Genomic DNA, 15462 nt, shown 5'->3' with positions numbered 1-15462 from the left:
CATATTAAACAAATTACACATCATTTCTGCTCTCTAGAACCAGAAAATAAAACTCTCGCAAACATTGCACTGCGATGGTGATTAAGAGAAATATTTCCCATGCCCAACCACTCCCTTCTGCTTACACATACTAAAAAAGAACTTTTTGCTCATTAACTTAATCAAAATGAAAGAATTTCGTTTCATCTAAGCCCTTTTACTCAATTAGCTGTCTCTGATATCCTTGTGCCAGTTCGTTAGACACGTAATTTTAACCAGGCACAAGCGCATTCACGAGCCTCTTGTCAATATTTATTTTTCCTCTGAAATGCACTCAAGAGCGCCTAACAGCAACGCTTCTCCAACGGACACCACGCGTAGTGTCCCCTTCAAGTAAAATATAGAAAGTGAGCTAAACTACAAGAGCCAACTTGTAAACGAAGTACTTGTTCTTATTGATAGTACTTTTACTGATTCTAGATTTAATTGTTCATCAAGATCAACGAAACTTGTATGGCCAGATGATGCTTTTCAGATCGACACTATTCGTATGGGAAATTTGCGCGTCCGAAGAAATTTTCCTACTTCAGTGTTAACAAACTGTAACTTGTTATTTTCAAATTATCAAACCTTAAATTTCAGTTTCACGGGTTTAGTGGCCGTGCTAGTTGTTATCAGCAATTATTACTTTAATTAGTTTTAAGCACGTTTTAAGTCTTTTTGGCTTTGTCACTTTTTCACGTTCATTAGTATATACTAACAACAATGGGTTTGACTTTTGGAATTGACGATTTCTTAGCTTTTGACGAAGAATAAAATGTTCGTTTGATTTTCTAGTCTGTACAAAAAGTGCATTACGATAAATCCTGTTTCTGCTGTTCTGATCGCCATAGCTTGTTAGACTAAATCTGACCTAAAGTTTAGCTTTTTGCTAATCTTTTTTGCTGAACCTAACTCTCTTTCGAAACGTGCTTCCTGACGAATAGGCATCTCTTATAGATATGTAGCCGTTTTTGTGTTAAAGTTAAGAGAACCACAAACGTTTACCAATTGTACTTATTTATTCAACATGTTTGACAAATAGAAACGTTTGCATTCTTCAACTGTGGCGTACAAAGCACGAGTTCAAACAATTTATAGCAACAAGGCCAGTCAGACTCACTTATAATAAATGTTTAAGCATATAAGATAACCAAAGTAAATATGTACTTTTTCAAATTCTTTACAAAAGCATGTGACTACAAAAGCATGGTGCCACAGAAATTAGCGCTCGACAGTAATACTAGACCAAACCACAAAATGACACACTTTATATAACCTATACTCCTACATGTTGCTAAATAGAGTCAAAGTCAGTGGTTCCCAACCTTTTTTGGTGTCGGGGCCGAATTTCAAACTTCATAGTACGTATGGAGCCGCATGAAAAGACTCAAGTAATTATAACGAAAATTTTAAAGCATGAAATCATGTACCAACGAATAGCAACACTAACAAGAAAAATAACACAAATCAATTTAATGTCCAACTTGACATTGGCTTTGAGCTTTAACAACTTTGTCAAATCGAGGCGCAATTGTGGTTTATGATTCACAATAAGTAGACAATGGACCATTCACAGCAATATAAAGTAGGCTACAAGGTGTAACTGTAAGATGTAAAATGAAAAATTCGTAAACAATTTTGACCTAACGCTATAAATTTTGACCAATTTTTGACTTTTTTAGACAACTCAAAAAATAATCGCCCTAATTGTTGCAAATAGATTTTTTATTTTTTTGTGGGATTTTCAGGGGTCATTGAGAGCCGCAAGAAAGCTACCTTGGAGCCGCGGTTGGGAACCACTGGTCAAAGTCATCCACTTTCAACCATCTTTTTCAACAAAAATCTCTCAAAAAAGTTGTATTTGTTGAATATGTCAAAGCACATATTACACGTGATGCATCATATTTTTGAAGTTGAACTGCTTTGTTCCGAATATTGTATTACTGAAGGCATAACCACCGACATTCTACAACTGTACACTAAATATAAGTTAGTTTATAATAAAATTCGTTTGTTTAGTTTAAGTTTAGAATCTGATTAGAGTTTATTACGTCTTTAAGTTTGTCTTATTAAAGGTCTGCTTATCAAATTTTTCAAATTGTATTTTATGACTAAAGTGAAAGTGTATAATTAATTGAATAATACTTGAATAAATGTATAGTAATTAGTTTCTCGATATTATGAAGGTATAAAACGAGTGATTAATAACAAGTTTTTGGTAAGTTTTTCTTGGGCAGTCTGAAAACTTACTGCATCATTCCATATTTTATGCTAACGTTTCTCCGGTGCGACACGAAGTTTCTATCCAATGTACTTGGTCTGATTATACGAGCGTTAATTCAAAGTTAAACTTAGACTAATGCTAATTGCAGAGCAATCTAGAAACACGATTGCCAAAAGCGGTTAATGAACAAGTTGTTACAGTTTACAATCTTACTCTTATTGCTCTTGCTGTATCGGTCGTACGGTATTTTTAGAGGTAAAACTTTCATTTTCTTGTTTGGAATCGTGTATCTTTCCTAAATGTTCAGTTGCGTGTACAAATAAAAACGAAATGATTGTAAGAACAAAATAAGCAGAGCTGAAAAAGAGGTTTAACTGTCTTGCCGTAGCTATAGGCTGCCTACAAAAACAGAAAACATTGATTTCATGAATAAATGTACTCGTTGGCCATATCTTTGGTTGTTTGGTTGCTTTTTTACTGTTCTTCAGTGATTAAGTTGTCCTTAACTCGTTATGCAGTTGTTTGCTAAGTCTTCGATTGCTTACAATTAGTACACTTGTTTCCTATACTTGTTCAACCCTTTTAAACCTTTATAGAAGCTTGAATTCTTTAATGGAAGTCAATTGCACAGAACAAACCAAATAGTTCACGAGTTGTTTCTTGGTAGCTATTCAAGTGTTCGTCAGTTCATCCGTTATCATTAAGTTATTATACTGTTGTTTTTTAATTCTTCGGATATTTTCCATTTGTACACTGGTTTCTTACTTGCTGGATCGTTTTCAACTTTCCGAGAAGCTTAAATTCTTTAATGAACGTCAGTTGAACAGAATACACAAAATAGTTCATGAGTTGTTGTTTGGTAGCTATTTAACTTTTTTCAGTGCATGAGTTGTTATTAACAGTTGTACACTTGTTTCTTACTTGTTGAACCATTTTAAACGTTTTGTGAAGCTTAACTTTTTTAATGTAAGTTGCTATGCATTTGTCGGTCAATTCCTTGATTGTTTTGCAGTTGCACATTTGTATCTTACTTGTGGATCATTTTAAAACCTTTGAAGAAACTTGACTTCTTTAATGAACGTCAGTTGCACTTACTACACCAAGTAGTTCACAAGTTGTTTGTTGGTAACAATTTAACTGTTCTTCAGTGCATAAGCTGTTACGCAGGTGTTGGTCAATTCTTTGATTGTTTGCCAGTTGCAAACTTGTATGTTACTGGTTGAACCCTTTTAAACGTTTAGTGAAATTAAACTTTTTTAAAGAACGTCAGTTACACAGGATATACCAAGTAGTTCACCAGATGTTGTTTGATAGCTCTTTAACAGTTCTTCATTGAGTAAGTTTTCCTTAAGTTGTTTATGCAGTTATTTGTTAATGCTTTGATTGTTAACCAGTTTGACACTTGCTTCTTACTTGATGAGCCCTGAAGTTTAGAGAAGCTTAATTTCTTTAATTAACCTCATTTGCACAGAATATACCAAATAGTTCACAAGTTGTTGTTTGGTAATTATTTATCTGTTCTTCAGTTGATAAGTTGTTATGCAGTTGTTGGCCAATTCTTTGATTGTTTACCGGTTATACAATTGTTTCTTACGTTCTAATTCTAAACGATAGAAAAAGCGATAGAAAAATTACCTATCAAAAGAAGATCTGTAACAAAAGCTGCAATGATTTATTAAATCATTTATACGAGCAAGAAAAGATTTAAAACAGCTTTATTGTTTGACCTAATTTTAATAATCACAACTTATTTAGCACGTATGCAATAGAGTAGGCTGATTGCAACCAACGGTTATCTACAAATACTTACCCAGCCGGAGACAATTTGTAATAAACTTAGTTTTGATCACATCTTTACCATACGCAAAGAACTTCCCTACAGCGAAATTGTATTTCGAAAAAGCACTCACTATTTCAGAAAGAAGTTCGCTTTCAAGGAGAAGTTCAACGTTCCGCATGTAGTTCTTTGGTTTGAGATGTTTTCGGATTTCCAATTTTATCACTACCTTTCTTTGAGATCTATTACTAGCAATTAACATCCAGAAGGAATAATTCTTTGTTAAGCTTACATCTCAAATTTGTCTACAGGTGACAAGTTTATAGTTTCTACATCTATACTTAAAGGTTACCCTAGGCCGCAGAGTATATTTCCCATAACGTTTGAGTGGCCAACGCATTGCCTACTAATTTTTATTTCCATGACTGGTATAGAAAATGTTGATTTTGAAATGATATGGCTTAGCTTATTACTTCATTGTGATTAAATATGACACTATCTTTCCCAGATCTTTCTTTTAATAAACGTATTTAAAATTCTCTACAATATTTGAAAAAGTAAAAGCGATTTGTAACCGAAGGTTTCTATTCAACAAAATACACCAGGTGTAAATTACAAACGTATGATGAAATGACCACCCACTTGTAGCCGCACTTTTGGATGTTTATACTAACTCAAGATATGGCTTTAATGTAACATTTTTTAACACTTTTATGTAATCGTTGTAGGGAAATTTTGGAGTATGGCAGTTGCAAAAATTAGTTGTGTGTCTTGGTTGAAAATCGTTCAACCCAGTCTTACGTTCAGATGTCCGATAAGAAAGATTAGCACGAGGTAGCGCTTCAGACTGTGAAATATTCTTGAGTGTACACAGTGCATGGTAGTCTTTATAGTCCGTATACTTGCGTTATTGGAAGTAGGCCTAAGTCTATTTTTTGTGACGTAAGACGCAATTATATACAATGTATTGATGCGTTTGTGAACGCTTTTGATAATTCAATGCATTTAGCAGCAACTTACTCTAGTCTAGAGAGTGACTATTTCACCGCATGTAGGTCATGCAGCCTGTTGTTAAAGATAGGCGGTTAGGTTAGCAGAATGGGTATGCAAAAAGTTGTCTTTAGCTATTTAAGGTTTTATTGGAGTTAGATTTAGATTAGAAGGTAGATTTAGGTTACTATGTTATAACATTTAACTTGGGTTAATAAGAAACTGTAAAAATAGCTTCGAATGCATGATTTTTTCTGGTGAAATATTGGCAGCCTTTACTCTTTTGTGTAAACATCGTTACAAAAAAGACAATGTTATATGATTGCTCTGGATCGAAAAAACACTAAGATATTTGTGTAAACAGTTTTCTTGAGTAAAAATTTTTTATATAAATTTTTATATAAATGCAAATTTAGGCAAGTTTTAGGCAATAATATGAAAATGTTGACTGAAACTTAAACTTTCAAGCTGACGTCACCCGCCCTGAAACCCTGATTTCGTAAATTTGAACGTCACCACCTTCAGAAACGTAGACGTCCTCCGAAAACATCCTGTGGTTTGAGGAAGGTACAAAGTTCAACGTTGAAAGTACTTTCCAGCTGTTCTTGTCAATAATGGTGACGTCGACATTTAGAACACGTTTTTGTATTGGTAACCTATCCTTTATTTGACAGATCTTTTCCTACTGTGATTATAGCGCTGGGATAATAGTGGCCGACAAAAAAACGTTTTTTGAGAATGTGGTACGAAGGGTCTAGAAATTTAAAGAACTATAGCTCGGAAAACAATAAAACCTACTGGGCAACACACTATCCATTTAACGTTTACAAGAATTTAAAGGTATTTTTTGATTTTGATTTTGAAGCAGTGCAAAATCAACATCATTTCGTGGCATACAATTTGTGTTTACGAAACAAACCCGACCTTCAACGTACTCTCCATGAACAGTGCTTCGTTTACAGCTATTATAGCTAGTGTGAGATTTTATAACTTTTAATAATAATCTTGCGGGTGCAACACAGACAAATATACCACGATTGGTTAAACGATAAGACACTCCTTTGGAGGTTACTGGGGTTTTCTCAAGGAACTGCCAGTCATCCATCAGGGCCTTTAAAAATACATCTGCCGAGGGCATTTCACGATTACATGATAACACAACAATAAATGCCTCATTGGTACTTTATAAAGAAAAACTAAAATAGGGTACAGCTTTGAAGATTTAAATAATGGTAAACCTCCAATATTTATAATGAGATGATATACGCTCTTTGATTGCAATCACTCTTGCTCCTGTTCAGTTGCTTTGATAGCAGTTTAAAATTGAAGCAATTCGAAACAGAATTTAAAAAAATTTAGTTTCTCGTTTAAAAAATCGAAACTTGCCCACCATTTTCATTTTTAAGTTAAGCCTAATTTGAGTTTGGGTAACAAAGATAAACAAATGACTAATTTATGTAATTCTTGTTTTGCGTTATGGATTATTTCAGTCTTGGAATGATAAGGGGCCTCAATTAACAGTAAGTCTTCTCTTCAGCAAAGTTCTTTATTACAGGTGGGTTAATCCTCCCCTGGACTGACAGCATCTATATCTTATTGATTGGCTGGCATTTGACTTAGTGTTTGACCTTTTGATGATGTGACGTAATTAACGTGAGCGTAAAGCAAAAGCGAAAGGGTCATATTGTGATTTACAAGGACAGAAAATATTTTGTTTTAAGCTGTCATACTATTTCACTAGAAAAAAAGAGTTATTATTGTTGCGGTATAAGCTTCAGTATCGTGGTTTAATGTGGCCCATTGCCTTAAAATAGGCAATATATGTTGTTCTGTAACTGTTCATTAGTTTTATCAACAGTAACGATAGTTGAGTGGTAAATGAACGATTACTACAGTAGGTTACTAATAGTCCTACATACCAAACTAGGCACGCTAGAGTTAGGTTAGGCACCAAACTGCAGGTGTCGAACAGGGTTGCGACAGAGGCATTTTTCAGACCCGAGTCAATTGAAACTGTTACTCGAGGTGAGTAAAGGAAAGTCAAGTCAATGCTTTCAGCCATTCAACTTAATAGCTTTTTTGAGGTCCCACCATGCTTTGTACTAAATTGAATACTATGACGTCATCGCTGTCAACAAATTAATCTGGTTGATATTCTTTACCGAGAGGTGTAATTTTTTAGAAAGTTACATTTTTGTTAGCTAATAATCTATTTTTGACGTCACCGCTGTCATAACATGACTCGCGTCACTTTAAACTTAGATTCGACCAGGAGCGGATTAGGACTGGATGAACCCCTGGATGACTGGATGACTAAAATTGATTCAGGGGTCCCTTTGGTAAAATAGGTCGGTATATTAATACAGTAGGCCTACTGAAGTGATTTGATATTGCGTTATACGTACTTAAATAATTGTAATCATAATCGACAATCGCTCGTCATCGTATCGTTTATTTTTCGTTATCGTCAGTAAGGAACGAAAAATAAAATGCTAACCATTATAACTTACAAAAATCACAATTCATTAAGCAAGGGCTTAACGGGCAAGAAAGATTTAACACATAATGAAAAAAATCAATGGTTAGGACGGCTAGTAAACACAACATACAAATAACAAACAATCAAACGAAAAAAATAAGTATTATAGTTAAATTTGGACACTGAGCAGTAACATGGTAACGACAACAAACAATAAGTTTAAAGATGATTAAGACTAGTGTAGCTGGATGGTGAAAAGTAACTCCCACAAAAAATACCCGTCCCAAGGATTGGAATCCCGTTTCCGTGACCAAAGAGAGGGCGCGATAGTATAGATTCTGGTGCACTAAACGTATTGAATCGCACATGTCAGAAAGAAGATATTGAGAATTCATACGCCTCAGATGTCCAATACAAGACAATAAAGAGAAATGTTACACTAACATAAGAACTAAAAACAATACACGCACACTGAGCCATTGAAAGAACATTTATTTAATGATAGCTTACCAGAAGTTTCGAAATGCTTTTTATGTGAAATTGTCACAAAAATACCTTACTTCTTCAAAACAATTTACATTGATTTAATCAATCTATCATAAAGACAGTGGAATTACTGCAAATATTTTTATCGATTTTGTATAGGCCAGCAAAAACAGATTTCTTTGATTCACCAACATTGTGAAAAATCATAGGAATGTATAGTTTTTTGTTAAGGTGGCAGTCAATAGATTTGGATTTGAGAAATCTCAAAATCTATTATTGGTATTCGGCATTCTCATGAATTCAAATCTTTTCCTTCCCGGCGAGAAGTTTGTTAATGCTAAAAGCTGCGGTTAATGACCAGTTCTAAAACAGTAGCCATAGACAATAGCCTAACACTGGTCCGTCATCATGCTCTTCGTGACGTTCAACGTTTGAATGCGTGCGCCTAACCAGCCTAACTGAGTGGGTGAAGTAGAAATGGACATAGTGACGTGATGACGTCAAGAGAGCAGATATATACTGTATAAGAAAAAGCCAGGCGATGATTTTCTAGTAATAAGCAGACTCAGACGAACTCTATTTAACAGTATTAAGTCATTTTTGTTGTTGTAAGTACGTGCTTTTGAATGCCGCCTTATATAGTGTTACCATATTTTCATCACCTGAAAGGAGGACACGACACGAGGAAACAGCACGTGTGCAGACAAACAACGGTTTTCTGATTTCTGAAAATAAGTTAGTTGAATCGTGATAATTGTAACTTCCAACATGGCCATTCCATTGATTATATTCATTTAAGACATACGTGTGAAATTCCCGGCCCGCTTTACAATAAAATTAGGCCCGCAATGTTATTTTATACATTGAACTATTTCCGGCCCGCGAGATCATTGTACAATGTACAGTATAACTTACTTTTTTCAAGCAAGAAACAAGATTATAACAAATCGCACAATACAGCAGCACAGCAGTTGCTTCACCATACGATAGAATAAATAGATTTATTCTAACGCTTTGAATCTGGGCTGCTTTTTTTCTTTATTGTTTGTTAATTCTTTAACGCTTTTGCAAGGAGATGAGCGAAACATAATGACGTAAGAGAAAAATAATCAAAAATAGCCCAGTCAAAAATCGTCAAAAACATGAAAAATTTGGTGTTGTTTCGCTGCTTGTTTCAATTCATGTACTCGTGTCACGAAACGTTCAATCAAGTTTTATCTTTACGGCCCGCGGCGTTAAATAAGTTTTGAGTTTTGGCTCCTGGTGCGATTGAGTTTGACACCCCTGATTTAAATAATCAAAGTGTAATTTATATTAACTTAGTAGCCTACGGATATTGCAGCACATATTGATTTGCTGATAGTATCTTTATTTTTGCCCCTTGACTGTAGGACATGTGCAGGTACGGACGGTAGGTCCAACTGGAAAGTAGCCTATGACATTTTTTGACAACAAATTGTGCGTGCACTGAAGCCTTAATTCTGTCTTTGTTTATTATAACTTGCACCAGCTTTTCTTTTTTACTTATTGTAAATCGGCGTTCACTTTGGTGAATCTCATGTGTACGTACGTGCGTGGGTGGGTATCTATTCTTAAAATGATTTGGAATAAAATTCTTGAAGGTTTAGCATCAACTATATGGAACATTTTATTTATGCTCCAAACCCCGGCAATATAAGCGCTCACCCCGTCAGTGGCTGACAAACGCAGTACATACAAATGGAAGCGATTCATTGGGAAAAAGCTTTTTCAAACAATCTTCTGGAAAACCTACGTTTGCCTCATCATATAAAAAATTGCACAAACAGATGCCGTTAAAGGCCTGTTTAGACTCAACACTAATGACTAGCATATTTTCAGCTCAAACGTGAATCAGTCACTGCACACTACAGTACTACGCTTGTTGGAAAAATACTAGTCTCATTCACTTTTGTGGGCGTTGAGACCTTTGGACCAATGATATTTCGATAACCGCTTGTTGTTTACGGATGAATTACTTTGACGTAAAAAGGCTTTCATAAATCGATATCTTCGCTGTTGACGATTGTAGGAGTGTAAGATGGAAGGTTTATGCCAGGTCCAGGTGAAATACGGTAGGCCTACTTGTGATGTCAGTTTTTTGTTGGGTTTGGAAATGAAGTATCGATAGGCTCTAACCAGTTGGTTTATAAAGACTTCACTATGTGTAAAATGCTTAATAACTACCGTAAGCTGGGCTAGCTTATAGTCTGCATGCTGCTAAATTGCGGGTAAAAGGCAGCTGTAGCCTAAGTCTATAAGTACCATTGTCCATGCCCGTGCATTGGTTAATACCGGTAACTTAATGGCCTTCTCAAGCTGAATGTTTCAGACTTTTTCAAAACATGATGTATCCGGTAGGTAGGCTACTGTACTTAAAATGGCGTAGACGTCCCGTAATGTATACAAAACCTTTGAGTCTAGTACAGAAGTGCACAACCACAAGATGATTTTGTATACTAGACCCCAGCTACTCAAACTGTGACGTCATTTGCTTGTGCAGATCTGCACTATACCCAAACTTGCATTAAACAAGTTTTCAACAACTATGCTAGGCCAGGGTTCCTCAACCGGGGCCCAATGGCTCCCCTGGAGTGCCATGGGGGCGTTTTCCGGTTACCACAAACAGATGCCTCACTAGTGAGTTATAGTGTAGTGGTAGGGGAAGGCGAGGCAAAGCGGGATACAAGTTTGTCACGGTTTTGTGCTAGCTGTACAAAATTTACGGCACAAAGGCCACTACACACGATGTAATGAAGTAAAAAGTGTTTTGCAATCAACAATCTACATTTTTTATTGATGAGCAGGGGTCACGGTTTATGACGGTCACTGGAAGGAGGCCATGAACCATGAAAGGTTGAGAACCACTGAACTAGGCTATACTATCTTGGAGTTTGGTACCATTAAATACGAGATATGTTATACTTTTGTATTCCGATTTAAAAGACTAAATGAGATGGAGTTGTGAGGTAATAAAAACGAAAGTATGATGTAATAATTTCATAATACTCGATCCCGATAGCGAAATAACGAGACCTAAAGTGCAAAAGTAAAGGAGACCCCAGTATTGGCAGCAAATACAGTAAACTTTAAAACCTATCATATATGAAATCAATGTAGGCCTAGGTTATCGGTACTGCAATTTCTTGCATGCATAAGTCTAAAAATTACATCAGTATCATGTATGGAAAATTTGTATGATACGCTGGAGGTCTCCGGTGTGGCGAAGGAGCAAATATCGTTACGCCTTGTGGCATAAATATCAGCTTCAGCCTTTCTGGTGTAGCGCTTTAGAATAGTGTCACAAAATATTACAATAAACTTGCATATAATGATAGCAAGTGCTGTAAAATTCCCTATGCTTTCATCTCTTGTCATGTGTAACTTGAACTGGAGTTAAGAATTGGATCCATTTATTAAAATAGGAATTACTTGCGGCAGAAAATAGAGTTTTAATACTGGCGTGACATAAAACATGGACTTATTTTAGACCTAAACATTTTTAGCTTAAATTTTCCTGTGCTAAAATGCAAGCTTTCCATGCAGGCCATAGTGGAAAGCATGGCAACTGCACCCTCAAGCTTTTTGAATACTGTGTTTGGTGCACCTGAATATCTCCTCCATTTTTACTGCCAAAAAAGAAAGCCCACAGGCTCTGTGTTTAAACTTGTGTTCTTTGCAGAATGCAAAATGCACCTAGTACACCATTTTTCATCCGGTGCACCCTAATTTTAGCCGTCCTACACCCGGTCACCCCAATTATGGCTGTCCTGCCCCCCCCCCCCGAGATCTCATCAAAAAGTGCCATGCTTTCCAGCCTGGCATACAGAATCATTATACAAATAAGATGGTTTGACTTATGACTGCAGCAGATATCCAGATATCGGTTAACTGAATAACCAAGGCATTTTCAGTTATCTCATACTCGGATAAAGGATATTTTGTTATCTGGATATTTTGTCATTTAACCAAGTTACAATATATGTGTTTTTGCACGTGTGTTCAAACCTGATATCGGCATTATCAAGAAATACTCTACAGCTGCCTTAAGCAGTATTGCATCACAAAGTGTTTCATATTTTATCAGTTTATATTATGCATCCACTCTGCTAATTTAATGGAGCTTTGATTTTATGATTTGCTCTTTCGTGTACCACGAAGTAGCAAATCATATATCATTTCTATATATATACATATATATATGCACATTTTATTTATGTTTAATGCTGACTTGTCTCGGATATAATCAAATCATCCATTTTATCAAAAGTTATTGGCAGTCTACTTTTTATAAAAAAAATTAGTGGAATTTACTTTGTCCCCCAGGTGGTGTCATGTTCTTTGTTACTTTGTCATTACAAGCTACATCTTAATAGCTGATATAGTGATAACTTATTTTTTCTGTTCAGAAGTTTGAATTTTTAAGTTGAAGAAGTTTGCAGAGTGTTGCAAAAAGCTGAATTCTGCATAAGTTAAAAAAAAATTCTTGGTGACCCATGCTGTTATCAGGTCGTTGGACCATGATTGAGTCAGGTGATCGTGGTTCTGGATTAACTGTTGTTCCTGCTGATTCCATACACTGGGAAAGTTCATCAGATGGACAAGTCCCTCATGGAGCCGTTACAGGAGGAAGATCATTTGATAATGAAACTTTGTATATAGGCAGAACAAGGCTTCGTGAAAACAGGAATGAACTAACTCCTGGGATACTGATTCCAAGTGAAAAGTATGTTATTGAAGCTGTTTGATGCATTGTACTGATCGTTTGTAGTGAGTTGTATAAATTGAAACTGATGTTATTATGATTTTATCATGTAAAATATAGGTGTCTGCTAGTTTCTTATGGAACAGGCGTTCGGCGGGCGAAAGAATATGAAGTTTTAGTTGCAAAAAATGCGGATAGTGTTCACTGGATATCATGCACATATGGTCACATACCCAGCAATTCTGTTATTGGTGGAATTGATTGTTCATATCTGGAACCTTTGTATATTGGAAGGACAAAAGGTGACCTTCAAATGGGGAAAACTTGGAGAGGTCAAAGGCTATCTGTCTCTGCTACTTTTGCTGTGAGTGTTCCCCCGTAAATGTATGCAAAATTGTAGGCAAATATCCTGCATATTTACTAGATATAACACTATTGATCTGTTTTTCATGGATCATATGTTGTACAAACCATAATGAATGTATTCATAATATGTAAACAGAAGTACGTAAATAAAATTCTGCAAAATTTAGTTACCGGATCAACCAAACAATTGTTGTTTAAAAATATATATTTTGCCCTACATGGCATCTTCATTAGTACAAAATGCTTTATCATTATAATGCTAACGATAGCGGTTCAACCATAGAGACAACATGCTGTACCAGCTCAGTTGTTTTTGCAACTTCTGTTACTCTTTCAGCAAAACACAACAAATGAAGGTGTACAATTTCCTGGAAAAGTCCATGGTACTCACAGATGCCTCTATATTCCTTATATGGGCAAAGAATATCTATTTCGTGACTATGAAGTTTTGGCACTGAAAGAAAGTCCAGCTACCCTGATGGCAATGTGCAAATACACAATACGTGACTTGATCAATCAGAACTCCCAACATAATCTTGAACACTCTGAGGAAGGAAATGATACCTTTGAGAGGGAAAATGAGTCCTATATTTCAGAAATTATTGACCTCTTACCATTGCCAGAAAAAATAAAAGAATACTGCCTTGAAAGTTTTACAATTGTTTAATCTTTGTTTATATACACTAGTAATCATGGAATATTAACTCACAAAAATTTTACTAAAATGGTTATGTAAGCAGGTGTTGTTGAATCCATAAAATAAAATTCTGTTATGCATCATATATAGCCTTTGTCTCACTATTTAAATCCTAAGTCTGGCTTTCGGTAATACTCAACCACTGCTTAAAGTTTGTTATCATTACACAGCATATTTTGTATTAAGAGTGATTTTCAGTTTGAAAAGTTAAATGTTTTGTCAATGTTATGCAACTTATAATTCATATTGTTAACATCAAGATTTCAATTCGGTTATACAGTAATTACTTGATTAACTACTTGCAAGATGCTTTCTAAGCTTACTGTTGTTCCAATTACAAAAACAGGTTTTAATGTAAAATTTTCATGTTAAATAATGAGTTATGCCCGCATGATACAGTTTTTTCAATAAGACGATTTTTCTACCTACGTTTTTTATTGTGCATAGTTTTTTGATTCTTTGTTATTTGCTTATATATGTGAACGAGATTATTTCACCGTTCGCTGTAAACCACACAAGTTTCAGTCTCGTATTTTGCTACGTTGTTTTAAATCTCATTACACTTTTCCTTACTCATGAAAAAATTGATGAGTGGCGTGTGTGATGTCATACACGTTGAGCCGCTCTTATTTGTTTGAACTTGAGTCGTCACATAGTTACTGGAAAAGTCGTGCGTTCCAAATTAATTTTTTCGTTTCTTTGTTAACATAACCCAGTCTTCTCCTTATCTAGGTTTAGCCACAATTCCGCGAATATTATTTATTAACAGACATACAATCATTAATTGTAGACTACTTGTTTAACTTAACGTGAATAACTGGGTCTACAGACAACGTGTTAAGATACGGTCAGTATTGTAGAATTTGCCTTGTGTGAATTGTATTCCATTGATGACAGGAATGCTTCACAGCAAATAGATCTGTATTTGCACAACTAGAGCACTTGTAAGTAGTGATGACGTCGGAAAACGTTACGTAACGTTGTAGGAGCAATGAAGAAACAAGCAGGAGAGAAATCTCGGTTTCTTTAAACTTCTGACTCTCTGTCAACACAACCTGATAAAATTGCTTGCTCATTCATCCATTCTAGGCGGAGCTCATGGTGTTGCTAACTTTCATTTAACCGTAACTAGCTACTCAGTAATTAACTGGCCATGTTTATTCTCGTAACCACTTATCTTTAACATTTTTCCCTTACGGTAAAATAGCTATGTCAAACAATTTTGCTAAAAAGTTCCACAGCGCTCCAAATTTGATCGTCATGGGACAGTATGTAGGCCTACTTCTGTTTTACTGTGATTTTCAGCAAAAGTATGTGATAGATTTTTCGCAATGTACAAATCGCTGGAAATAGATTGTGAAAAGAATTGCGTGAAAACGCTTTAAGTTCTTGCGGAAACAGAAAAAGTCAGAATGCCTAAAAAGGGAAAGTACGTTTAGGGCAACAAAAATTGAAAATTACTTTTGAAGTGTTTTAAAATTACAATGCGCAAAATATGCAATATACAGCAACTGTAAATAACGATCTAACAACCATAACACGCAATCGACAGTTATTTTATGCATTTTTAGAATACCCTTTGCTTTATAACATAACAGGCCATTAATTCCGAACCAACTACTGGGCCAGATTAACGTAGTTGCAAATGTGGCAATTGACACAGGCCCTGCTCAAGTAAATTTTATGTTTAATTCCGCCG

General features: G+C 35.4%; 1 protein-coding gene and 1 long non-coding RNA gene across 2 annotated transcripts; one reads left to right on the top strand and one right to left on the bottom strand.

Moving 5' to 3' along the window:
* Positions 1 to 7444: 7444 nt before the first annotated feature.
* On the bottom strand, positions 7445 to 9913 carry LOC143469733 (uncharacterized). The gene is made up of 2 exons (XR_013119191.1): positions 8640 to 9913; positions 7445 to 8496 (listed from the first exon to the last, which is right to left on the bottom strand). It is a non-coding gene; the product is annotated as an uncharacterized LOC143469733 (long non-coding RNA).
* A 2473-nt stretch (positions 9914 to 12386) lies between these two features.
* LOC143469506 (uncharacterized) lies at positions 12387 to 14552 on the top strand. The gene is made up of 3 exons (XM_076967230.1): positions 12387 to 12721; positions 12821 to 13064; positions 13404 to 14552. The coding sequence occupies exons 1-3, from the start codon at positions 12492 to 12494 to the stop codon at positions 13731 to 13733; spliced, it is 804 nt and encodes a 267-aa protein (XP_076823345.1). The 5' UTR covers positions 12387 to 12491; the 3' UTR covers positions 13734 to 14552.
* The last annotated feature ends 910 nt before the right edge of the window (positions 14553 to 15462 follow it).

The sequence above is a fragment of the Clavelina lepadiformis genome, chromosome 8 (assembly GCF_947623445.1).
Source record: "Clavelina lepadiformis chromosome 8, kaClaLepa1.1, whole genome shotgun sequence".
Taxonomy (NCBI): domain Eukaryota; kingdom Metazoa; phylum Chordata; class Ascidiacea; order Aplousobranchia; family Clavelinidae; genus Clavelina; species Clavelina lepadiformis.
The sequence above is the reverse complement of the archived record's forward strand: the minus strand, read 5'-3'. Positions and strand labels throughout refer to the sequence as shown.

What these genes read in the sequence shown, in the direction of transcription:
- LOC143469506 (XM_076967230.1), top strand. Translation starts at nt 12,492, where the DNA reads ATGCTGTTATCAGGTCGTTGGACCATGATTGAGTCAGGTGATCGTGGT. An exon ending in ATACTGATTCCAAGTGAAAA is followed by an intron (nt 12,722 to 12,820) that starts GTATGTTATTGA and finishes TGTAAAATATAG; the next exon opens with GTGTCTGCTAGTTTCTTATG. An exon ending in CTGTCTCTGCTACTTTTGCT is followed by an intron (nt 13,065 to 13,403) that starts GTGAGTGTTCCC and finishes TTACTCTTTCAG; the next exon opens with CAAAACACAACAAATGAAGG.